This window comes from Halichoeres trimaculatus, unplaced genomic scaffold (assembly GCF_033239565.1).
Source record: "Halichoeres trimaculatus isolate MK-OKI-2021-1 unplaced genomic scaffold, fHalTri1.1 fHalTri1_scaffold_17, whole genome shotgun sequence".
Classification (NCBI taxonomy): domain Eukaryota; kingdom Metazoa; phylum Chordata; class Actinopteri; order Labriformes; family Labridae; genus Halichoeres; species Halichoeres trimaculatus.
The window spans coordinates 22,591,029-22,615,845 of record NW_027437195.1 but is presented as its reverse complement, the minus strand read 5'-3'; the positions used below and the strand labels follow the sequence as shown (position 1 = coordinate 22,615,845).

Below are 24,817 nucleotides of genomic sequence, written 5' to 3'. Positions count from 1 at the left end.
TGAAGCAGCATTTTTTACACCACAGAATAAAATCCTGACCCAGTCTCTCCCTTTCCCCCTTTATTAGTGCTTACTGCGTCCTTCATAAAGAGCAACTTTATGTTCAAATGATGTTTCACACACTCTTTAATACACAATATGTGTTAAATGAGTGTCCCAGAGAAAGTGTGTGTGTGCACAAAAACCCAACATCTCCCGTTAGTCGATTAGTGAGTTGACACAGGGTGATCAGGCATGCTCTTCCCATTGATCATTAGCCCCGCACTGACACTCTGGACCCGTCATGGAGTCGGGAAAGGTAAGGATATTCTCGACAAAGACCGTGTTGAAAATATGTGAAAGAAAAGTTTGTGTATCATGAGTTTTCGTGGTAAAATGTGCAAACAGCTGGTGCTTGATAAACAAGGGTCAAATTTGACTCTATGAAGAGAAAAACAGCTTTTTTAGTTGCGTGGTCTTAATCTGTCATTCTTATCTTCTTGTCTGTCTGTAGCTGCAAAATCAATGTATTTAAAGCAGACGCAGTGTCACAAGTATTAGTTCATGTAACATTTAAAGTTTCAGTAAGTCGGCATTGACTGACAGTATTTAGTAATGTAAGCAAAAACATTCTGTTTACTGAATGCACTTATGAAATTGTTTGACGCATCTACATTTACTTATTTTACTATACGTATTTTCTTCTGTGTACTTGTGTGTGTTTTTTTAATTGCGTTTGTTCATGCATTTGTGTGTGTGTGTGTGTGTGTGTGTGTGTGTGTGTGTGTGTGTGTGTGTGTGTGTGTGTGTGTGTGTGTGTGTGTGTGTGTGATTGATCACCTTTCACTCCTGCAGCAGCTAACAGGTACCCTGGCTGTAGCTGTGTTCACAGCAGTACTCGGGTCTCTGCAGTACGGCTACAGTCTTGGAGTCATCAATGCACCACAGAAGGTAGAACCTACATTAACAAACACACACTTACATACACATACACACACACTTTGTTATCTTAGTGGGAAATCCATTTATCTGAGCACAAGGACTGTTGCATGCAAAACAGCAAATCTATCTGAGACACCCCTCGGGTCATTTTCTCTGTTAGACAAGTGAAGGTCTTCTGTTTGACTTCCCTGCAGCTCTGGAGGTAATTTACTGGTCTGAGAACCAAGAGACTGACCTCATCTTTTATCACAGTACTGAGCAAAAACTCTTGCACAAACTTTTTTCAAGTCCCTCCAGAGGTTGTGAAGAAGTATGGCACTGAGCCTCGGTACCTCTGATATTCATCTTTTGTATAATGGTCATTAAATTGAAATTTAATTGTGAAAAAGTGCTGGTATTGCACAATGGGGGGTTTAAAAGCTTAATGACACGTCAAAGACCCTGAGAAAAAATATTTTGTCTTTTTTTACTCCTTTAATTGGATAGTAGAGAGAACAGTGGATAGAGCAGGGAGGGCAAGAATGGGGGGTGATATGCAGGAAAGAGGCCATAGACTGGATTCAAACCCAAACCACCTGCATGAGGACAAACCTTTTGAAGCCCGTGCTAAGCCACCAGGCCATCTGCGCTCCGACCCCCAGGAAAAAATTATGAGCTAAAAAACAGAAATGTAGAAAGACATAATCATATGATGAATTGAAGTTGTGATACAGAAAATAATGTGAGATTAGAATGAGAAAAAGTCTATCATGTGATTTAAAAAAAGTTAAAATTGAGAAGTACAAATCAAAGTTGTATGGGAAAAAAAGTTAAAAAAAAAAAAAAAGAAAAAAAGAAAAGAAAAAAAGAAAGAAGAGTCAGAATTGTGAGATAGAAAAATAAATAATGATATAAAACACAAAACCTTTATGAAAGGCAAAATATAAGATAAGTAATATTTGTAAGAGAGTCTAATTTATGGGATTAAAAATCTCAGTTATGAGCTTAAATCCTCAAAATGTAGTCATGTGATCACTGCTGTGGTGAAGAAAATAATGTGATTTTTTTTTATTATGAACAATAGTCAAAGTTATAAGAAAGTAAAAATTACGGTATAAAAAAAATCTTGAGAAAAAAGTCCAAACTACATGATATTATTGAAACAAAGTTAAAATAGTGAAATGAAAAACTGAAATGTTTATGCACGTGCTCATACTTTTCTGTCTTTTTCTGTTACAGGTCATTGAAAAGCATTATGCCCGCTCCCTGGGTGTGTGGCAGGAGAGGTCTGCTGACCTGTCAGTAAACAGCACAGAAGAAGCAGAGCTCCATGGGGCACATCATCACCCTGACGTGATCATGTACTGGTCACTTTCAGTGTCCATCTTCTCCATCGGTGGCATGCTGTCCTCCTTCCTGGTGGGGTTTGTGGGAGACCTAAAAGGGCGGTGAGAAAGACAGACAGGCCTTTTTTATGATTATTGTAACACTATCTTTTGTTTTCTCCCTTTTTAAAAAAAATGTTTCCTTAATTCATTATTTGACTTTTGGGTGGCAGTGTTTTTTTTTCACCAAAACAGCACACTGATCTGAATGAAAAAAGAAAAAATAAGGGTTTTGGAGAAGAACACAGATTTTCTAGATTTTTTTTTTCCTCACACTTTTTTTATTACAAAAATAGACATCAAACTCTACCCTCATAACCTGGTCATACTCTTCAATAAAATCTTAAGTCATTAATAAAATGTTATTTCTATGGTGCCTGCTGAACACTGACTAGTTTTGGAGTTGATTGGATGAGGCATCTCACAGGAGCTGATTCAAATATAGTCTGTAAACTTTGAAGAAAATCTAACTCTGAAAATCAAAACTAAATGGTAAACTTCCACCTTCTGAGTTTTCACCAGAAAAATAAGACTTTGTGAAGGAAAATCCACGATACATACGCTGGCTGATTTTCATATGGGCCAGAGGTAACTAAATTTGAGGGGGGCTCTTTTAAGCCACTTTGCCATGTTTTTTCCCCTTCATACCAATCCTGTAGTTACACAATAATCATGGCTATTGTATCAAACTGTGTTTCTTCTCCATGTCTTTTCACCTTCCAGGATAAAAGGCATGCTAATGATCAATGTCCTGGCTGTAGCTGCTGGACTACTGATGGGTCTTTGCAGAATGTGGAAACCTCACCTCATGGTCATCGCTGGCCGAGCTGTCATGGGTTTCTACTGCGGTACAGAAAACCTAAATAGTTATAAAAAAGTGTTTTTTGTGACTCAAAAGCTATTTTTTTGTGTGCTGTTTTTACAATGTTTCCTGAATTTTACTGGTACAGATCAAAGAAGAAAACTGTCTTTGTTGTGTTTCAGGGTTGTCATCGGGGCTTGTGCCGATGTACATTGGGGAGATTGCACCCAAAGCTTACAGAGGTGCTCTGGGAACTTTACACCAGCTGGCTATTGTTACTGGCATCCTTATCAGTCAGGTGAATGCAGTAAAATAAAAATAACATGTGAACAGTCGATTTTTTATCCTGATGACATCCTGAAAATAGTAACACTACCAGCATGTGCTTTGTTATGTGGTTGCAGGTAATTGGCTTGGACTTTATACTGGGTAATGATGACATGTGGCCCTTGTTGCTTGGTCTGTCTGGAGCTCCAGCAGTATTACAGACTCTACTGCTGCCTATGTGCCCTGAGAGTCCTCGGTACCTTTACATTGTACTGGGCAAAGAGCTTGAGGCTCAAACGAGTAAGAAACACACACTTCTCAACCTCCTATGTCATCCTTTTGGCAGGAATGAAGCACATATGAAACTCTGTTTCCATGTTTAACAGATAAAAACTAAGCTAGCAAGCAGCACAACAGCCTGACTTTGCTACAAAATGTATACAAGGGGAAACTAGCAAAAAACAATGGGGATGTCAGCATTTGAAAACTAACAGTCTCAAATACTGAATAGTTTCAGGCAAGCAAAACCTATTATTTTTGCTAGAGAAACAAGATATACGTACAAGGATATTGTGATGCTTTAGAGCCAGGTTAGCTGCTGGCTAAGCTAGGCTTACCAATCGCTGATTGTAGCTTTGTATTTCAGCTTTACAACCATCAGGTGTGTGAATATTTTTATCTCAGAGAAAAAGAAAAAATATATATATTTCCCAGTAGCATAATTATCTTTATCAAATGCAACATTTTTCTCAGACAGCTTTCAAGAAATACCAAAATTGCAATGTAAACTTTTTAAATTGCATTACTGCTACTTTACTTATATATCCAAATTGGTCCTGAAAGCTTAAGTATTGTTTCAAATATTGTATTTTAATTATTAGCCAGAGTGCTTTTATTTAAAAAAAAAAGGTGTTTTTCTGACCTTCATCTAAACTTCCACAGCTTGCATGTTGTAACACTGACAATGCACAAGATCTGGATTTAGGTACTTGAATCGGCTGATCGTACACTCACCATGCTTTCCACAGCCCCTTCTTTTCACTGTCTTTTTTAGATGTTCCAAGTCTTTTTTGTTCGTTTTTTTTCTATTGACTTTAAGACAGTGGGTCTTAAATAGAAAAGGACCCTCTCGTAGTTTCTGTTGTAAAAACTTGATGGTTGGTTGGTGGTAAATTCTCCATTTTCTCTCTGCATGGTTTTAGTTATTGTGCTTTCTCTTCTTCTTTCTCTTGCTACAGGTCTGCGTCGTCTGAAGGGGGTGAACGAACCTTTTGCCGAACTGGAGGAGATGCAGAGAGAGAAAGATGAGGCTGACAGGGAAGCCAGGGTCTCTATCCTGTCTTTGGTAGGTCTCAACTGTCCAATTTCATGGAACATTTCTTGTAGCAACAGAAATAAGTTTGTTTGGTAAATTCTGCTTATGCAAATTAAATAGACAACATTTCTGGTTGCTTGGTTTTTAAAATAGGACAAATCGTCTGAGGCTATTACACCAGCCATATCACTATAACTTCAGTGATTAACCTTCAGTTGGGACAGCCACACCCACATTAATTAGTAAATTATTTCATTCTACCACAGGGATGGTTGACATATTAAATCATTAGTCAAACATGTAACATAAAAGTGATGTAACAGTGAAGGACTTTGTGCTCATTTTGATACCTCTGTGATTAGGGTGAATAAACAGCTCCAGGGCATGTGACATGCTTTATTATTATTACGATTACAGACACATGCTGAGTTCACTTATTGTTCCATTAGATGAGTTTTTACTTAATGAAGAAAACAAGTACTAAACAACCCATAAAGCAGTTTCATGTTATATGCTTGTTGAGTTATCTGATCATTTGTTCAAAATTAGCATTTCAAAAAAACTTTTGGTTTTAATCAGGTGTGAGTATTTTTTACTTCATCTGGAGCTCTTTTGTAGATTGTCAAACCTGTACTTTTAAAAAATAATAATTTAAAAGAAATTAAGAAATCATATTTTTTGATTCATGATTTAGTTTGTTGACTAAAGTAGAATCTTACTCTGACATGGTCCAGCTACCAACACTTTAACATCATTTTTGACCAGAGGCTAAGTTTCTGGAACTATTCTTCCAAAGCTCTTGAAAATCTGAAAAGCACTTCTTCTTGGCACTGCTGTTTCAAAGGGTTGATTATTTCTCTGAACTGTAGATTCAAGACATTTGCTGAACTAATCTTTATGGAGCTTTAATTTTTCTGATCTGTTCTCCTCTAGATCCGCTCCTCTGTGTACAGACAGCAGCTGCTTGTTGCTCTAATGATGCATCTCTCTCAGCAGTTGTCTGGCATCAATGCGGTGGGTGGAAAATGAATGGATGTCAATTCTAAAACGCCTTTTAAGATACTTATAGACCAAAACGAAAGCTGAGAATCTGATTTTAAATCTTCAAAAATTGTACAGAAAATTTGATCTACTTTTTTTTACGTCTGTAAATTGTCTATATCTGGTTTTTTTTTAGATATTTTATTATTCTACGGCAATCTTTGCTACTGCTGGTGTGGAACAGCCAGTCTATGCCACTATTGGAGTGGGTGCTATAAACACAGTCTTCACCCTGGTTTCTGTGAGTGAAAGTTTGGACATAGAAAACAGTTCTCACCAGAAAAAGTGTCTCCTTTTCACACATAGACTCAGATACAGTTTGCTTTATGTTTTAGGTGGCACTGGTGGACAAAGCAGGCAGGCGCACACTGACTCTGGTTGGTCTGGGAGGGATGTGCTGCTGTGCTGTTGCCATGACTGTGGGCCTGAGATTCCAGGTTTGTTCAAAATCAGTTAATGGACATTTAGACCGAGATGATTGGACCCTAAGTATGAGTGTTCTGCCATTAAACGGTTTCCTCTACTTTTTATTATCTTTTCTTTAATCTTTATTGTCATTTCAATCTCAGAATCTATCAGCTGTTTACCTCTGGAAACAACAGCCCCTCTGTATTTCTGGTGTAGCCAGCAATTAGCACTAACCAACTTAGACAAAGACTTCCTTCCCATTCACTGCTTAGGTTTAAGTCTACGTAGCAACTGAGGAGCTAGTGTGTTCAGATATATTGTACTTTAGTGCTGTCAATTCTTGGTTTATCACATTATCCTGAAAGAGCATCAATTCATTTGTTTCTGGTGAGTCTCAGCTTTACAGTAAATGATCTACACAGAGGCCTCACTCTAACTTTGGCAGTTTGAAACCCCAAAAAGGAATGTTATTCGTGTGTTATAGGGGAATTTAGATTTTGAAACAAAAACATAATAATGCACATTTTGGGCAAAAAAGCAAGTTTTGTCTGGTCTGTGCCCAAGAAAAACAAAATGATATATGTTTATATAGATTAAGAAAAGTGATTGTTCGATTTTTGTCAATGGAATTTTGACAAAGTGTTATGTTCTTTGAAATAGTGCAGATTATTTAAAAGTACATGCGTTTTGGCTCTGAGCCACGGTAGAAAAAAAGTTCCTGTGTTTTAAACTGCTGGGCCACCGTAGCAAATGCAATTTGAGCCAGAGAAAATTAAAAAAACCCTTTTCAAAGAATTTGTTGTGGTAAGAGGTTTTGTATATATATATTTATTTACAGACATGAGTAGTATGTACAGTATAGTGGCTGGCTAACAGGAAACATTTTTCTCCTGACTTGTTTAATTTTTCCCTCCAGATTGACTTTTCCTGGATGAGCTACGTCAGCATGGCAGCTATCTTCCTCTTTGTGTGTTTCTTTGAGATCGGTCCCGGTCCCATCCCATGGTTCATAGTTGCTGAGCTGTTCAGTCAGGGACCTCGACCAGCAGCTATCGCTCTTGCCGGCTGCTGCAACTGGACCAGCAACTTCATCATTGGCATGACCTTCCCCTATATACAGGTAGGCAGTTGGGACATACATAAGCTTTAACACACATTGGATACCTCCATATCTCTCGACTTGTGCAATATTTCAGTCATGCTATCTCTTTCTCTTTTTTTCAGGCTTGGTTGGGTGTCTATGTGTTCGTGCTGTTTGCAGCTCTGCTTTTCTGCTTCACTTTGTTTATTTATTTCCGTGTCCCTGAGACCAAAGGCAAAAGTTTCGAGGAGATCGCTGCCATCTTCCAAAAGGGACGGAAAAAGAGCCTGAAAGACACCGCTGAACTGCAAATGCTCAACAAATCTTCAGATGCTTAAAAAGAGGAATATGTGCAGCTTCGTGAAAGCTATCAGTATGCATTGGATCTGAAATCTAACAGTATTTTAATATGATGTGTTTGTATACATCCTTCCTTCTTAGTATTATAATTACTATTGATTAGATTCAGTATTTCTGCAGCACAGGGTAACTTATTTCATATTGCACAATATGACACCAACACTAACACATCATGTTTCCGTTATACTGTATGGAGTTTTGTTTACATTTGACCACAACAGAACTTTAAATGAAGTATTTCTAAGTTTAGAGTGGATACAATAAACATTTCATGCTACATTTGCCTTCAACTTTGCAGAGCTGAACTGTTTTGTTGTGTGGCTTTCAGGCTTTAATTTTATATTTTATTGTTGGCCATCTGCAATTGTCAGCACTGTTGGCAGCTGTCATCAGAAGCACATCTCGAGAAAATACTTTGAACTTCCTCCACAGCTGTAAATGGCAAGCAAAATAGCTGTGAGATTTAGGAACTGGATGATTTTTATCTAAGCTAACAAAAAAGAGAAAAATGAATTAGTTATCTGTAAACTCTGAATTTTCTCATGTCAGTGTTGTTAACAGCTTGTTTCTGCTGCCCCTCAGTGGCCTAAAGGCTCACATGCAACCTCATACTACTTAAATCTATTATGCTGTACTTACAGCTGTTAAACATATATAGATAACTCTCAATGTATATGTGGAATATCACAACATATTTTGACCCGAAATAAAATCATTAAAAAATCACTGCCCGTGTGGTTTCCATTTACTGTCATCTCACTAGCATCTCTTTCTGTGCAGAGTACACACAGAATGGTGTAATTTCTGGATGCAAAATGTTTAAATAAAGTCAGGGCAATTCCCCTCAAGTTCCTTTACCCCCCCTGAGATCAAGGCATAAATGCACAAAAACTGTAACAGGTTTGGGAGCAACTAATAGATTTGAGCGGCAAAGGATATGCCTTTTGTCCAGCAACTCAACTTTAAAACAAAAATATCTATGGAGCAGGGGTCACCAACCTTTTTGAGACCGAGGGCTACCTCACAACAAACCTCACAATGGGCTACTTGTCTGATAAAAACTTTCTGACCAAATTGCACATATATAATAATAACATTAATAGACGTGGTAGACGTGGTAATACTAAATGACGGTACTGCTTACAGGTCAATATTAATTATTTCACAATTAGTATTGATGATTTACTGAACAACAATGGTAGTAAGGAGCTCCATTGTGACCAGTGCTGTTTTTCGGAACATGCCTTGCAGGCACCTTGAGTGGTTCCTGGGGCACCCAGGTGCCCGCGGGCACCACATTGGTGACCCCTGCTGTGGAGATTACGTCTTTTATGGTTACAATCTTTTGCTTAAGGTGTTGACACGTTGTGTGGGGAAAAAAATTACAGTAATTTCCTTTGTAACTGCCTCGCCACCTTCTGGCCTGGAGTCTCCCGCACACTGTCGTAAATTTGTTTTAGTGAGTGTGTGTGTTTGTTTTGGAATTAAATGGAGAATTTTCTATGTTCAAGAAAACCTTTTGTTGGATACAATGCACCAAGGTAAGGCATTTATCAGTACAGTTACAGAGCGCTACAGTTTGAAACGTGACATCCAGCAAATGTTGTAGTAGCTGGCTATATGTAGCACTATCGGCAGCCCAGTGATCTGACGTATCTGTAAGCTAATGTGACAACAAGCAAGTCACTTTGTATGTAGTTTAGTAGCCTTCTATATTTAGCATAGTTGACAGCCCGGTGCTCTAAGGCCTCCGTGATTTGTAACATTAATGAATCCTGATTACGTCCGATGCGCTATCACTTTCCTCTGCTCTTCTGTCCTTTTTCTATCTGATAGTTAGGCTCCTGTGTCCACCATCACTACAAAATGAATCACAGAAATCATTTACAGAAGAGAAAAACACAGATCTCTCTTCTACTGCTAAACTTGGTCAGCTGGTGTGGGGCTGTCTCGAGACCTGCTGTAAATCAATCCGGACCTGAGCGACCCGATCGAGAAGCTAAGAAGTAGCAATTTAAAATAGTAATTTAATAAATAATAATTTAATTTAATAAATAATAATTTATTCCCTTTTACTTGCTTTTTATTGTTTTTACAATGTTTTTCTTTTATTTGTCTGTTTTTACTTATCTGTTTTTATCATTTCATTTGATCTACCTGTACAGCACTTTGTCTACAGCTGTGGTTGTTTTTAAAAGTGCTCTATAAATAAAGCTGGTATGGTATGGTATGGTAATAACCTGTGTAACCTATTAAATTGGTGATAATTATTTTTTTTTAAGTGTGGATTCGTCAAGCATATATTTATGAGGGAGAATTTTGCAAAATCACTTAGAAACTCCTCACAGCCCTTTTAGGGTCTTGTATGAGCATACGACGTGAAAAAAGCTGCATCTCATGTGCTTTAAGTTCCTCCAACGGAAATCAAGTTTCATCATCATGGGATAGTAAGGTAAAATAAATAAATAAATAAATAAATTAAAAAAAAAAAAAAAAGGGAAGAAACGCACTAATTGTAATGGAACAGTCACTCTGGGTGTAAAAGTACCTGAGACAAAGTACTTGAAGGGGCCAGCTTAGTTTACCCAATGTATATCAACGAGGCCCAGATCCGTCGCTTGGCTTGTTCCAGTGCAGTCAGTGGAAAACTCTAAACTACAAGATGGTATAAACATCGAGGATGTGTTCCCTCAATCATCATTGACTAAAGGCTCTCGCAAACACACACCAAGATCCCCTCCCACTCGCTTTAAAGGGTGTTACGGTTTTTCACATTTTTTCCCATTAAAACAAAAAAAAGGATACTAGTTTTTAACACGTGTGTGTTCTCAGCATGGTTCTCAGTCACTGCAGTAACCTGTTTCTCATACGCTGTATCGTCACAGAGCGCGTACCTGCCCTTGGGCCCTTCCTGCTTCTCCTGCATTACAAAAGCCTCGCGCATGCGTCATTTTCTCCTTCTTTGGTATAAGCAAGAATCAAGGTAAGCAAAGCGTCCAGGGAGATAACTTAGATTTTACAATGGAGAAATCTACAACTAACCAAGTACTCTGCGATAAGCGGGCGCATTCGCTGAAGTTATTTCAACGGGGGCCGTTTGTAGTCTTCATAGTTAATCAGTAACTTGTGAAGAGGTGGGACGATGCTTGGGTGTGGGTCGTGTTAGCATGCTAACAAGCTAACTATGACAGAAAACACGCACGAGGTGAAAACCCAGTGTTAGCTCCATAGTTTAGCTAAAGTTACCGGTGTTTCGGTGTCGAGAGTCACCCTGCTAACTTGCGACTATCGGTTGAACGCTCTTTTCGGTATTGTTTTAGTGAGGTCGAACATGTTTAAATGAGAAATGTTTTGGCTTAGTCGCCGTTAAACATTCACGTTTGACACGGAAACGCCGGTAAATGCTTATCTGGCCCAGCTGCCACGTAAGATAGCTGGTTTATGACGTTTGCTAGCTCGTTTACCGACTTTCGTGCTACTTTCGTGCTAAACTGGGATACAGTTATGTAACTAGACCGTGACAATAAACCATTATTTTGGTAAAGTTATTCATACAATTAACGAAGAATGTTTTCCAGACGACCTGTTCACAATGTTTGACATTATGCTGTAAGCAACAGAGCTTGAATTTACCCAGTAGCATCAGCTGCTAGTGCCAGCTCTTTGTATAGTTGCTAGCTCTAGCTAGAGAGATACATTTATGTGTCAAGTAGAGAGAAGCGAAAGAAATTTAGGTTAACTTCTAATCTGGTTTTAGGCTTTTGATTGTCAGGCTTCACAGCTCAGTTAATGTGACTTTTTAAAAAAATGAATGTAAGGTTGAGTGTGACCACGTAAGCACAGCTTCTATAGAACACGGTGTTCAGCTACAGTATGTTTCTGACAGCTGTTTGAAAGTTGGAGTGACTTGTTTAAACCGTATTGTTGCTCTCATTTAGAAAGATTCCTCCATGAAAAAAATGACACATCATCTTTTATAGTGTTTTTACATAATTTAAGTCCATAGTTGTGTGATGTTATGGTTTTCTTCACTCTTTGTGATGACAGTACTTAAGCCCGTCATCATGGCAGATGAGGATTTCACCACTGGAGATTCTGGGGCCTCCAACACATACCCCCAACAATGCTCAGCCCTGAGGAAGAACGGCTATGTCATGCTGAAAAATCGTCCCTGTAAGATTGTTGAAATGTCTACCTCCAAGACTGGCAAGCACGGACACGCCAAGGTAAAACCTCCCCGAGCATTCTTCTTTGGGATGGGAATGACTTGGTAAAGAAGCAATTCCAGTATTTCTCATGAGTTCCTAAAATTCTTACATTCCCTTGTGCTTTGCTAGGTTCATTTAGTTGGAATTGACCTCTTTACCCAGAAGAAGTTAGAAGATATCTGCCCCTCTACTCATAACATGGATGTCCCACATGTAACAAGGAAAGACTATCAGGTGAGGTATCCTTGTTTGTTTGTTTGCTCTAACCCCAGGGTACTAAGCCACGTGTAGCATTTACTATGTGTTCGTGTAAGCCCATCAACCATTCTTTAATGTTTGTAAGACTACTATGGAAACCGTTACATGGAACTGCTCTGGATTTCATTCTACCTAAATGCAGTGATGAAGTATTAGTCATGAATAATCTACATTTCAGTTGCTGAGTGGTTGTGTGAGAAACGTCAGAGGTGAGCTGACTCTCTGGTAGTTGTGAAAGAGTCTACAGGTTTTAAACTGGTCGAGCAGGTACTAGAATTAGCCAACCAGCAACCACTTTTTCCCTGATTAGAGGCCTCTTTCAGGATGGCAGAACTCACAGTAAGGAGGGGGTGTAATAAGTTGGTCTGCCCTTTAGAAGAGAAAATAGCAGGGGAATTGAGGGTCTGCTTTGTTCCAAGAAAATAGAGGGGGACATTTTTTCCATTAGGCGTTATTTCATTAATTTAAAAATTAAAATGAAAATAATTGAGGGTACACTCACACTTTTGATGACCTCAAATTCAAAACTTTTCAATGTGACTTGATAGAATTTGAGGATGAAATAAAGCTCAGCTGTATGTTCAGTATGCATGTATTAACTACAATTAATTATGAATGAACATTTGATGTGAACATGAATGGAGCATATACTTACCACTCTAAATTCTTCTCTGATATTCCATGCTGCTTTTACTCTTTTTGTTTGCCTCTTTCCAAGATTCAAAGGTTTTTATCGTCAGCTTTATATACATGAGGATATACAAAATAAAAGATCAAAATACTGTTTCTCTCTTCTGGCTGTATAGATACAACATTTAAGAAGAAAATATAAGGTAAATTTAGACATTTAATCATGAAAATTTTGGGAAATACAATAAAATAAAGGAAAACAGTGTAGGTAGTGCAGTTTCATGATGGACTAAATAAGATGTACATGAACAATCAACAATAGTGCAAATAATTGTAAGGTGCAAATAGATTAAAGACAGCAGCTGATGTGAAGCCCTTGTATGAAGTGGGTATGTTATTGTAAAGCATGATAGTGCTTAATGTGCAAGTATTAAAATCTTGTCTTTTTTATTACTGTGCAAGTGGTCCAGACATTTAGAAACAGTCTTTATGGCTCTGACTGTTCTTTATCTGTATCAAAGGAGGGATTCTTCCAGATTTTCTGACTAAGATTTTCACACCTCAAGACTTCTCCCCAGAAAAGCTCTTTGAACTCTTTGTTTTGCAGCCACAGGGTATCAGAATACAGCTTGGAGTAGGATGCTATTTTTTTTGTAATGAAACTAAAATCACTTCAGTAGTTTGATACCAAGCATTGAAGAAGGCTGATTGACTCCCTGAAATGCACAAACAAGAGTGTACCTAAGAATGAAACGCACATAGTGGTTAAAAAAAGAGATAGGAATGCTGATATTTTTCACTTAAACGCATCTTGTCAGTTATTTATGTGAGCAGTAAAAATTTGATACCCTCCTCTGCGCTTGTAACTTTTTTCTCCCCTACACATCCTTTGGTGAACACAGCCCTGCTGCATTTCTCTAAAACACAAATGCATCCGTTATTCGTCCCAACTTTTAGTTTTTATCTTCCTTTCATGTCCTCAAAAGGTGATAGATGTCTCAGACGGTTTCCTCACCCTAATGGAAGATAACGGAGATACCAGAGAGGACCTCAGAGTGCCAGACAATGATCTTGGCAAAGAAATTTCGAAAAAAGTTGACCACGGGGACCAGTTCATGGTGAGTGTCTTCAACCAAGTCTTTGGGAACAACTGTAACATTAAAATGAGGCTCACGTCTGAATAAAGGCAAGGCTTTGTTGCTATACTTGACCAATTGTGGGATGATTTTTCATGGGTGCAACCCTCATACTCGGCTCTGCTGCTCATTCAACAAATGAATGTTCCTTCCAAATGTGGCACACCCTCCAGCAGTAAAATATTTATTGCAGGATGTAAAAGAAGTTGAGTGAGAAATGTCTGTATCAGAATATTGTCTGAGATTTTCATTCTAAATACTGGTACATGTCCCTGCAGTAGCACGTGGATTCATGACAAGATATGACCCTTTGTTAGGTTTGATGTCTGTTACCTCCAGAATGTATCTGTCATGATCAAGACTTCACACAACTCCTTTGTGACTTTGGGCTTTGATTGTGAGTTATTAAACTGTTGTATGTGCAACAACTGTTTGGAGATGTAATCTTTATCTTCCTTCTTCAGGTGTCTGTGTTGAAAGCAATAGAGGAAGAGGATGTGGTCGCCATCAAGGCCATGACTTCCTAATCAGTCCAGGACAGCATTGGAGACTTCACACTCCAATGGTCTGTTGTGGCTTTGAAGCCTCACCAAAGCCAATGGCCTTCACCTCACATCTCCACCAGTTTCCGCGCCCCCCACCCGCTGGTCAACTGAAATCCGGAAACTGGACTGGGTCTGCTCTCCAACCGTATCTCAGGCTCGGGGCCGGCTGGCATCCTCCACAATGGGTGGCGTCATCCAGCGTTAGCCATCAGAGCTTCACTTTGCAACAATTACTGAAATTATTCCAGGAGTTGTCTAACCAATTCCAGCGCTTCACAACATTCTTTTTAAGACGGTGACCAATGTGTTTTTTGTGTGTATTACTTTTAAAAAATCATTCCCTGAATGGACTAAGCTTTCGATTTTGAGTTTAACATTTTTACAGCTTGTTCACAGCTGAGTTGCTGAACAATGCTCACTTCTTAAATTCTTGCCTAAGGTGTTTGACCTGCTGGTTTTCCCACCTCAAGCAAGCTCTGGCTCTTCTTGTTAACAAAAGAGAAATTATGTAAATTTTTGTGCGATGGCCAGAATTTGCATTTATGCTTTTGAGAAGTCCATTATATGCATCGTTAAAACACTTTAAATTGACAATTGACTGGTAAACAAATGTTGACTGTAACATTTTATTGACCCACGGCTCTCACTGAGATTTTTTTATTGCATCTAGCCAGCTCTGTAAGATTTTCTTTCTGTAGCAGGAGCTCTGCTGTCTTATCTGTTCTGATGACTAACAGGCCTGGGCAGGGGGGTTGGGTGGGGCCATTTACTCCTCTATGCCATCAAACTTTTTCTTTCACTTGAGGCCTTTATGAACTGAATAATGTATAGCAAAAGGACGGAAAGAACAAAAAAAACTGAAAAACTTAGTCTTAAACAATTCTATTTTGAAGCTTAACTTCATCAAGGAAGCTTTGAAGAAGGCAAATCTTTCATCACTATGCTGAACACAAAGATGATTTCCAAGCATGCAATCGTGGGAACAGTCTTAAGATGTTGCCACGTTTAGGTGGTAGTTGAACTCCAGGTTTATTGACATGAGTCTTACATAACCAAAACGCAGTATATGAGTGATGGGATGGGCTGGATTTTGGGTTGTGGGTCGGGTATTTGTCGAGAATAACTTAAGGGTGATAGATCAGTTTGCTTTTCTTTTCGGGTGTCGTGCAACTTGCACTCTAAAATGTATTTTGGCTCAAAATGATTGTTCAAATCATACTGAATGGCTGTAGTTTTCTATATATTTACATGCATACAAGAACTGTAATTGAAAGTAACCGGGTACTGCAGGAATCAGAATGCGTTTACATGCACTGCACTAACGTGGTTGCTGTAGTCTGCATTTCCGTGCAGGTAGTCAGTTTCCCCTACCTCCAACCATAAAATTAAAACTGTAAACTTAGTGTATTAGCAATATATTTGCTGCACTGCAGCCTGACTTCTTTCTCTTTCTTGCTTTTGTGAACTTTGCATTTTGGACTGATGGTTTAGAAAGGAGAACAGACGCTAAATAATGTTACTGATCAGCTGTTTCTGACTTTTTTTGTTTGTTTTAGAGTTTTTAGATTTAATCTCACTTTGGGTTTTTAGCTTCACAGGCCTTTGTCTTCCTTATTTTATAATCTTTCCTCCTGCAAAGCTTACAGAGCTTTCATTATTGTACATTTTGCTCATGAACTTGTGCGCCTGTTAAAAAAATGTATGTAACTTGAGCTTAACACGGTCAAGAAAGAGATGAAAGGGTTCTTGCTATCAGAAGTCCCTTTATACCTCTCACAGGGTAAAGGGGATGTACGCGGGACATTTATGATGTTATAATATTACAATTTCACTATAACCTGACTGCTAAAATTGTATCAACACACTGTTATTCCGTCATAGGAAGGTTTTGTCTAGTTTCAAGTTGTGCTTCGTGAAACAGCAGCCGGCCTGTTAGTTTGTTTTTCTGACTTCAGTCCATTGAAAGTATTTTTTACTTCCATCAAGACACCAAAGTATTCCACTGAATGTCATTGTGTGTATTACAAGTTACATTTCTTGTATTTTGTTTCACATCATTCCACTCTTTAAAATGTTGTCCTGCAGAGAGCGACGTTGTTGTTACTCAGACCACCTGCTCTGGCTTTTTTTCCTTCATATGCAAATGTTAACTATAGTACAGAACGGCAGCAGAACTTTGGGGCAGCAAGAAATGATGCACAAACTTGTTTGACCAGCGAGCCAACAAGCCCCGCACCATCAGGCTGTGTCCGTCTGCTTTTTGATGCAAACATCCCACTGTTTCCTGTATATTGCTTTCTTAGATTTCCTAAAGGTTCTAATCCTGCAATCCCTTCACTCACTCTGTTCACAGAACAGAAGATGAGTCTTCCTTAAGCCATATTTAAGACCTGTTCTTGTATCTCTAACCAGGTCAGATGCTGGAGTATTAACCCTTCTTGCCCTCAGTTAGCTCCTAATTGAGCTGCTCTAATATGTAGCACCGATCAGTCGCATCTTTCCAGTGATCCTCTCAAAGGCGACGTGAAGATAGGGAACAGGACTGACCTTTGATTTTCTTCAAATATGTTTACACTCTGAAGGAGATGGCCCCGTTTTTGTCGGTTACACTCACAGAAATAATCTCAGGGCTCCCGGAAAAAAGTGTTGGGAGACGTGTTACTTTACAAGTATCAGCAGTGAAGCCTATAAAATGAGATTAAGATGGTTTCATTTTCTTTCAAAGGTTGTTTTTTTTTATTATCTTCAGTCATCTTCTCTGCTTCCTTGATTTTTTTTTTCTCTTCTTCACAGTTCCTCTTGCTGTCCGCTACTTCATTTTCCTGCAAGAAACAGTGGTTTATTTGTATGTTTAGACCACCTGTTTAGTGTATTATGTTCAAACAGGGATGTGGTGAAAGGCTTAATGTGTGAACTTTATGTTTCTGGTGTTTGCTGGAGGAAGTTTCTGTCTTAAGTGAACTGATGGATCTTTCTACAGGAAAATTGACCTGGAACATAAAGAAATAACACACAGGCCTCTGTCTTCTCTATTCTAATTAAAGCATGGCTGCTGCCTTAAAAATCAAACCCGTCTATTTGTAATTTTTTGGCAAATAAAGTTTGTTCAAGATCAACAAGAATTAAGAAATTTAACACATTTTTTCCAAGTTAAAGTTTGGGATTACTTTCATCTGCCTAAAAAAGGCAAAATGTTAACTGTAATTCCATTTGCTTGTATACGTCAATGCCCAAGCACTTCTCAAGGATAGTCAAACACTTTTTTCACACTTGTTTTTTTGCTAGGGTTAGCATTTGGTTATTGCTAAGATAAAAAATTAATCTTTAACACAAAATACAAAAAGAACATGACAGAGTTCAACAAGTGTTCAGTACCTGTCTAAAAGATAAAGAATTAATGTATGTAAAGAAAAAATGTGATAAATATAAGATTTTATTAAAGAAATTCAAAGTTCAGATTTTGTTCCCAGCAAAATAGTTTCAGATTACAGTCAGACGAGAGGTGGGGGTTAGAGGTCATCAAACAGAGCTGTCACTCAGCATGCTGCTTCTGCTGTGGACCTCCTTCCATCGGAGAACCTGATTGGACAACCTCTCGATCTCAGCCTCATGAGCCAGCAACAGGCTCAGTGATGAGCTCTGAAACCAAAACAGAGAATGCTGAGGTTCATAAATCTGAGTGAAAAACAGCCCCTGTAAATGTGCTGGTAAAGAAAAGCACTCTATTGCACAGAAAAATGAAAAATGCCATCAGGTGTTGAGTCATGTGACTGACCAGCTGATCCAGGCTGTCTCTGGAGGCAGGACTACAGCGGACTGAGTTCAGATTCTCCTCCAGAGTCTCAATGAAGTCCAGCAACATTCTCATCAAGTCCACCACAAACCTGCAGAGTACAGACTGGGTTACAAGACCAATTCACTCATGGACTTAGTCTGTTGTCCCTGCAAGAAAACTGATATAACCTGTGCAGATGAGCCTGTACGGGAAGGTTGGTGCGGCCCAGTGGCTTCATCAGTCTCTGTCTCAGACCACTCTGCTCCTTCAGGACGTCCTGCAGGTGACCACAGAACACCTGCAACAAGTGGAACCTGCGAGCTGCAGACAGGAGCGTAAAAGATTTGGATTCTGATACATGATCTATTCAACTTACATTTATTCTGAATATGTTTAAACTGTTTCAATCTTTAAAAAAGAGATATAATAAATGTTAAATTAATTTAGTCATTTGGTCAGTTTCCAGATCCCTGCACACTTACCCAAGTGGAAGGTGTGTGTAACATCAGCGCTCCTCTGCTCTGTCTTCAGAAGCTCCGCCTCCAGCTGCAGCTGAAGAAATATCAGTTATTTTAAAGAGATGGAAACACAAAACGTGTCTACAACACAGGCACACACACACACACAAATACATAAATAAAACAATACAAATCTGTTATTAATTACTAACAATAAAGAGAGAGCAACATTACGTTTCCTCTTCTGGAATATCCAAACATGTTTTTCTGTTCTGTTTTGAACTGGAGAAGAACAGCAAAGCAAAGCTAGAGCTACAATGCATCCTGGGTAACTCAGTCACTGAATCAAATACCAGCTCTGAGCAGATAAAAACAAGCAGAAAGTACAAACAATCAGAGGAAGAAAGTCACACAGAAAATGACTTAAATATCCAATTGTTCTAAAAAAAATTTAAATATTCAGCTACAGGAAAAAAAACTGAAACACAATCAGTAATTATTGAAATGTATTTTGTGTTTAAGGTTATATTACCTCATCCAGCCGTCTCTGCATTCTGATTCGCTGCTCAGCCTCATGCAGGTAAGGGGAAAAGGCAGGGCTTAGACCTGAGGAAGCAGAGTCAATCGCCTCCTAGAAGTGGGTTAAAAATGCAAAAAAATATGATTAATTAATCTAAATAATCCTCTGTCTTCACTCATCATAATAAAATGTGTTTGTAGCCCAGGTTGTCAGGGCAGACATAAAATTTCTGTTACCTTTTCTTGTAAACCAGAACAGTCTTAAAGCTTCATATAATTATATAGTCCTGAATTTAATGATCAAGTTACATTACAGCGCCATCTGCTGGTGGAACATGTATGCAGTGCTAATTGATAAAATAGCTGATTGATTGATTGATATGAAGAATTTGTTGGATGAAGTATTTAAATACAGCTGCATTGTTGTTGTCCTCTCTGAAGAGGACTCTCATACTTAATCCGTCTCACCTGTTGGTACACTCACCTGAGAAACAGTTCCTCTGGCGACACATCTGGAGAGCAAACCTGCAGCTGGAGTCACAGAGAATGGAGACAGATCCCACTGAGACATCTGAAACAGAGGCCAGGTCATTAGGAAGTTATTGAAAAGTAAAAAAAAAGAATCATGCTCCTCATTTAATTGGCCAAGTTTCCATGAAATAAGTTTCAGCTTTTCTGTCAATTTCTTTTGTTTTCTGTCAACCCCTGAGTTCTGCAAAGAATGGAGTTAACTGCAGAACACCATGGGGAAAGCCACTGCTGGATATTCCACACTTGCAAAATATTCTGTGGACATAATGAAGTATGGTGGAGATGGCATCATGGTTTTGAACCTCTATGAATTGAAGGCCATATGTCTACTAATTCACGCTCAACAGAAGATGGGTGCTGCAACAGGACAATGAAATACGTCTTCTGAAGTGGCCCAGTCAGAGTCTTGACCTCAACCCGTTTGAGATGCTTTGGCATGACCTCAAGAGGACGATTCACACCAGACATCCCAAAGAGCTGCTGAACTTAAACAGTTTAAAAAAAAAAAAAAAACAACCAAAAGGTCCAAGATACATATGGACCATTGTGTAGGTCTGATCTGCAACTTCAGGAAACGTTAGGCTGAGGTTATTGCTGCCAAAAGGTCAAGCAGTTACTATATCAAAGGGATCACATACTTCTCACATTCTGTACTTTAGATTTTTACATGATGTCTTCAATTTAAACATGAAAACATATGGTTGTTCAAGTGGTTTTAGTGTGAGCAGACTGTGTTTGTCTATTTTTCTGACTTGGATAAAGTTCAGAACAAGTTTTACGCCCATTTTATGCTGAAATTCAGGTAGTTCCATAGGGAATTTGTTTACAACTTCAGTTACAGTTAAACTACCCGAACTAAACGAAGATGGAAGACACTGCTTAAGTTTTCTAAAATCTTTTAACATCTCAACCAGATCTCAACATGAACACAAGATGAATTACAACACACCGATTTTAATCGAGACTCATGTCTACACCGAAAAGTCTGTTTGTAAAAAGGCAGTCAGTGTGGTTTTTCCGGGGAAAAAAATATATGTTAACGAGTTAAGCTGACCCTAGGACAGTTTAGTTACACTTAAACTGTTGCTCTTACCGTTAATCCGTAGTCAAAGGGAAACAAATGAAACCTTCTCAACAAAAACAGATCAGCCAACAGCCCGCGGAGTGATTTGACTTTTCCTTCCTTTTGATTATGGTGACACGCTATCGCCACCTAACGGACTGGAGTGTGGAGCAGTATAATGCCAGAGAACTCTAACTAACCAAAAAGAAAATTAAACAAATTAAAAAATAATTAAATATTGACATTAATAAATCTAAATCTTAGATGTGCGTTTTTTTCAGTGTTTGTACCGCTTAAATCTTCTAAACAAGAAAAATCACCAATGCGCATGCGCAGAGAAGAGACCTCTCGGCAGCTGCTATTGGTTGGTGCTGCTGTGTTGTTTGTCAGAGTGCAGCTGAATCAGGGTGTCTCCTCCTCTGGTTTATCGACATAGAAATAATTTAACATCACGACGAGAAGCAACGCCTTAAAGCCTACAGAGCTGTGAGTCACTTAGTGTGTATTCAGCTGTTATCGTGCCGAACGGCAAGCTAAACTCAGCCCTTATCTTATAAACTGAGTGTAACTAAACTTCGCGGTGCTAACGTTAGCTTTTCTTTGATGTGAGTTTACTGTAAGCTTGTAGCATGTTTGTAAGTCTGTATTTGCTTCTCAACGTTTATTTACTCAACAGTGTTTGAATTCAGCCTCACGTGTAAGCCAGTTTAGCTAACACTAGCTTTGCAGTCCGTTGTTGTTGATGATATCACTCTGCAGGGATTTCACTGCTGATCCTTTTAACACCATTGAAGAAGAACTGGAGGGTTGCTGATCCCATTAACACCACTGAAGAAAAACAGGAGGACTTCTGGTCCCATTAACACCACTGAAGAAGAACAGGAGGACTCCTGGTCCCATTAACACCACTGGGGGGAAAAAAGCAAGGGCACCCGACCTGGGCCCTGTTTAAATGTTAGCTTCACTCTTCATCTTGTGAAAATCAGCTGTAGCCTGAGGCAGACAGGTGAGACAGACTAAGACATTCCACATGGGGAATAGTGCTCTGAAGTCTCACCTGGAAACTTCTCAGAAGACTGGGGTTTTCCAGCTGACATCAAAGGGACTCCAAGAGGTAAGACTCTGTCTTATATGGGAATGCACAGCCACTGGTTGCAAGGTGGATGTAGGGAAAAGGGTTAGTTATAGGATCCATCATGATTAACCAGGTCTACTTGCTCTCACATTGCATTACACAAGAAATGTATCATGTTATATTAACCCAGCATAACTACATACTAACAATTTTGTCTTATGTTATATCTTAATGGAAAATGAGTCTATATAATAGTAGTTTGGTCATGTGATCTCTTCCTGTGCTCTGTGGTAATGAACAGCGTATTGTGTGATTGTTCAGTTTCCAGAGGAGCTACAGAGACTCACAGCCAACCTGCGGACTGTGGATCTGTCAGGGAATAAGATCGAGGTTCTTCCAGCCTCCATCGGAAACTTCCTGCAGCTAAAGAGTCTTACACTGAACTCCAACAGACTCAGTGAGTGTTAATTATTTTGAGGTCTGAGCTTGTGACATAAACTCCAACACTGAAACACAGGCTGTTGTGGAGCCGCTGTCAACACACTTCCTGAGTGACATGTGATCTTGCTGGTTTTCCCACATAAAGCGTGCAGATTGATGTGGACTACTTGTTGGAATATGTCATTTTTTTTATAGGGGGATTTGCAATGGTTTTACCTGGTGGAATTAAAACATATAGCTTTGGTATTTCCAGCTTCTTAAAGATCTGTAGCTGACCCTCTTAGGTTCTCATCCACATATTCTGTGTCTTTAGCCAGCATCCCCAGTGAAATCGCTAAACTGAAAAAGCTAGAGACTCTGAGCCTGAATGGAAACCGGATCCACCAACTTCCCTCCACCCTGGGCCAGCTCAAAGCTCTGCGGACCCTCAACCTGTCAGGAAACCAGATCTCAGAGTTCCCCCATGGGCTCGGAACCCTGAGGCACCTCGACCTGCTGGACCTGTCCCACAACAAGATTCAGAACGTCCCTTCAGAGGTGTCAGAACTGCAGGCAATTGAGATCAACCTCAACCAGAACCAGGTACCAAAGGTCCTTGTCTGAGGCAGAGTAAACCAACTGGGTGTAAACTTAGTCTGTTGTTTCTCTGTCAACTACGAACAACTAGAAATGTAAACTTTATTAAAGTAACCTTTGTTCGCTATGCATCAGAGCAGGAGGTTTGTGGTCCTGCATCTTTCAGCACAAAGACCGAGATCTTTGTAACAACACAGATTCTGGTAGATGTTAGAAGAACGAAATGTGACACATTCCTCATTCTACTCTTCCTTTTTCTCTAGATCTCTGTGCTGGCGGCAGAGATCTCCCAATGCCCCCGTCTGAAGGTCCTCCGCCTGGAGGAGAACTGTCTTGAGCTGCCTTCCATCCCTGTATCCATCTTAAAAGATTCCCAGGTGTCTCTGTTCACAGTGGAGGGGAACTTGTTTGAAGTGAAGAACCTCAGAGACCTGGAGGGCTACGACAAGGTCAGAACTGTTTAATGTTCCCCATAGAGTCAGAGACATGAGACGTATAAAGACCAGCATCTCACACCACAAAGATCAAAAACCTCAAGAAACTGCAGTCTCTGGGAGGCTTTCATAGTCCCTGATAGTTCTCTAATGGTCTCTGTTTTTCCTCGCAGTACATGGAGCGTTTCACGGCCACCAAGAAGAAGTTTACCTGATGACACCTAGCAGCGGGTCTGAAAGCCCCACCCCAAGCTGGAATCAAAAAGAGATCACGCCTACTACAGCTGCTGGTTCTTATTCTGCTGCTAAATAAAAGATGTCACTCAGCCAGGACCTATCCCAGACCCCCTGATCCAGCGTGATCCCCTATTTAAACTCAGAGACAGGCAGGATAGGAGACTAGCAGTGAGGCTGAGAGACCGACAAGGAGGAAAAAACCTCCTAATGGAAACAGGAAACAGGAAGCTAATGGATCTATCACTGAAGGAGATGTAGAGGAAGTAGTTTTTGAAGTTTCAGCAGAGAGGCAGAACGTTTCTCTGAATGTCTTTTATTTTTCACTTATATCTCTTTTCTTTCCCTTCTTCTTAACTTTGAACAGTTTCATTCTAAGTTTCTCAGAAAGATGTTTATTACTTTAACACATCCTTGTCCCTGTTGAGTGTCAGAGAGAAGGAAGACTTGAAAAAAATAAATGCAGTTAAATCAGTGTAGAAGAAACAACAGAAAAAAACTTCAGATTTTTTGTTCAGTGTTTTAATAATTCACTTTGTTTTACACTGTAAAATGATTAATATTCATAAAAATGTTTTGTGAAATTATCTCCTGTAATGAAACTAACGTAAGATACTTCCTCTCATATTGACGTATTTATATAATGTAAAAATATTAAAGAATCATTTCACAGTAATCAAAGTCTTAACTTTGATATTTAAATAAAAACAATGCTTGAGAGCTCAGTGGGTGATGTGTTTCATATTCAGAGGCTGCAGTTAAGTTTGAACTGATCTAATTGATTTGAACTGATTTAACCAAATGTTTCAAACTTCACAATTTTTCTTTCCAAAACAGATTTTTAAGTCCCCAGTATTGAGTGTAAGGAAAGTATTTCCAGTTAATGGCCTGTTTTGTTTTTAATTAATACGTAATACCTTATTAAATGCTTCCAAAAGCAAATTTGCATATGTTTAGTGGAATGGTTTTCATGTTTCCCGAGGTCAGATGTCGTACCACCAGGTGGCAGACATGCACAGTTAGTCCCTTGTCCTTGCATCTCTCTCGCACACACACACACACACACACACACACACACACACACACACACACACACACACACACACACACACACACACACACACACACACACACATAGCACTTCCCCACCACATTCCTCAGGGGATGAAATGCCGCTCAGAATAAGACTTCCGGTTAGTTTTTATTTTGTATTTTATTTTCCTACTAAGTGCAATAATGCCTTATCATACTTCATTTAAGACCTTATTAATGTGCACTGTGTGAGTATTATGAAGTTACAGTGTGAAGCTGTTTTAAGTTACTGCTGATTAGTTTGGTTATCATGAGCTAAAGTAGAATACATTCATTCTTTATT

At 39.1% G+C, this 24,817-nt stretch overlaps 4 protein-coding genes across 4 annotated transcripts; 3 read left to right on the top strand and 1 right to left on the bottom strand.

Annotated features, from left to right (window-relative positions):
* Positions 1-283: 283 nt before the first annotated feature.
* On the top strand, positions 284-7,537 carry slc2a2 (solute carrier family 2 member 2). Its single transcript, XM_074691874.1, has 12 exons — positions 284-298; positions 835-930; positions 2,140-2,348; positions 3,009-3,133; positions 3,270-3,385; positions 3,492-3,654; positions 4,593-4,699; positions 5,603-5,683; positions 5,847-5,951; positions 6,046-6,147; positions 7,035-7,238; positions 7,343-7,537. Exons 1-12 carry the CDS (start codon positions 284-286, stop codon positions 7,535-7,537), a joined length of 1,518 nt encoding a protein of 505 aa, XP_074547975.1.
* Positions 7,538-10,432: 2,895 nt separating this feature from the next.
* On the top strand, positions 10,433-17,387 carry LOC141806950 (eukaryotic translation initiation factor 5A-1-like). The gene is made up of 5 exons (XM_074692683.1): positions 10,433-10,542; positions 11,607-11,785; positions 11,897-12,001; positions 13,642-13,773; positions 14,256-17,387. Exons 2-5 carry the CDS (start codon positions 11,624-11,626, stop codon positions 14,316-14,318), a joined length of 462 nt encoding a protein of 153 aa, XP_074548784.1. The 5' UTR covers positions 10,433-10,542; positions 11,607-11,623; the 3' UTR covers positions 14,319-17,387.
* Positions 17,388-17,756: 369 nt separating this feature from the next.
* Positions 17,757-20,829, bottom strand: haus2 (HAUS augmin like complex subunit 2). Its single transcript, XM_074692530.1, has 7 exons — positions 20,713-20,829; positions 19,573-19,659; positions 19,102-19,200; positions 18,594-18,663; positions 18,300-18,432; positions 18,112-18,220; positions 17,757-17,975 (listed from the first exon to the last, which is right to left on the bottom strand). Exons 2-7 carry the CDS (start codon positions 19,657-19,659, stop codon positions 17,856-17,858), a joined length of 618 nt encoding a protein of 205 aa, XP_074548631.1. The 5' UTR covers positions 20,713-20,829; the 3' UTR covers positions 17,757-17,855.
* A 196-nt stretch (positions 20,830-21,025) lies between these two features.
* On the top strand, positions 21,026-24,035 carry lrrc57 (leucine rich repeat containing 57). Its single transcript, XM_074692062.1, has 6 exons — positions 21,026-21,168; positions 21,442-21,796; positions 22,079-22,214; positions 22,512-22,780; positions 23,038-23,223; positions 23,382-24,035. The coding sequence occupies exons 2-6, from the start codon at positions 21,713-21,715 to the stop codon at positions 23,421-23,423; spliced, it is 717 nt and encodes a 238-aa protein (XP_074548163.1). The 5' UTR covers positions 21,026-21,168; positions 21,442-21,712; the 3' UTR covers positions 23,424-24,035.
* Positions 24,036-24,817: the final 782 nt, after the last annotated feature.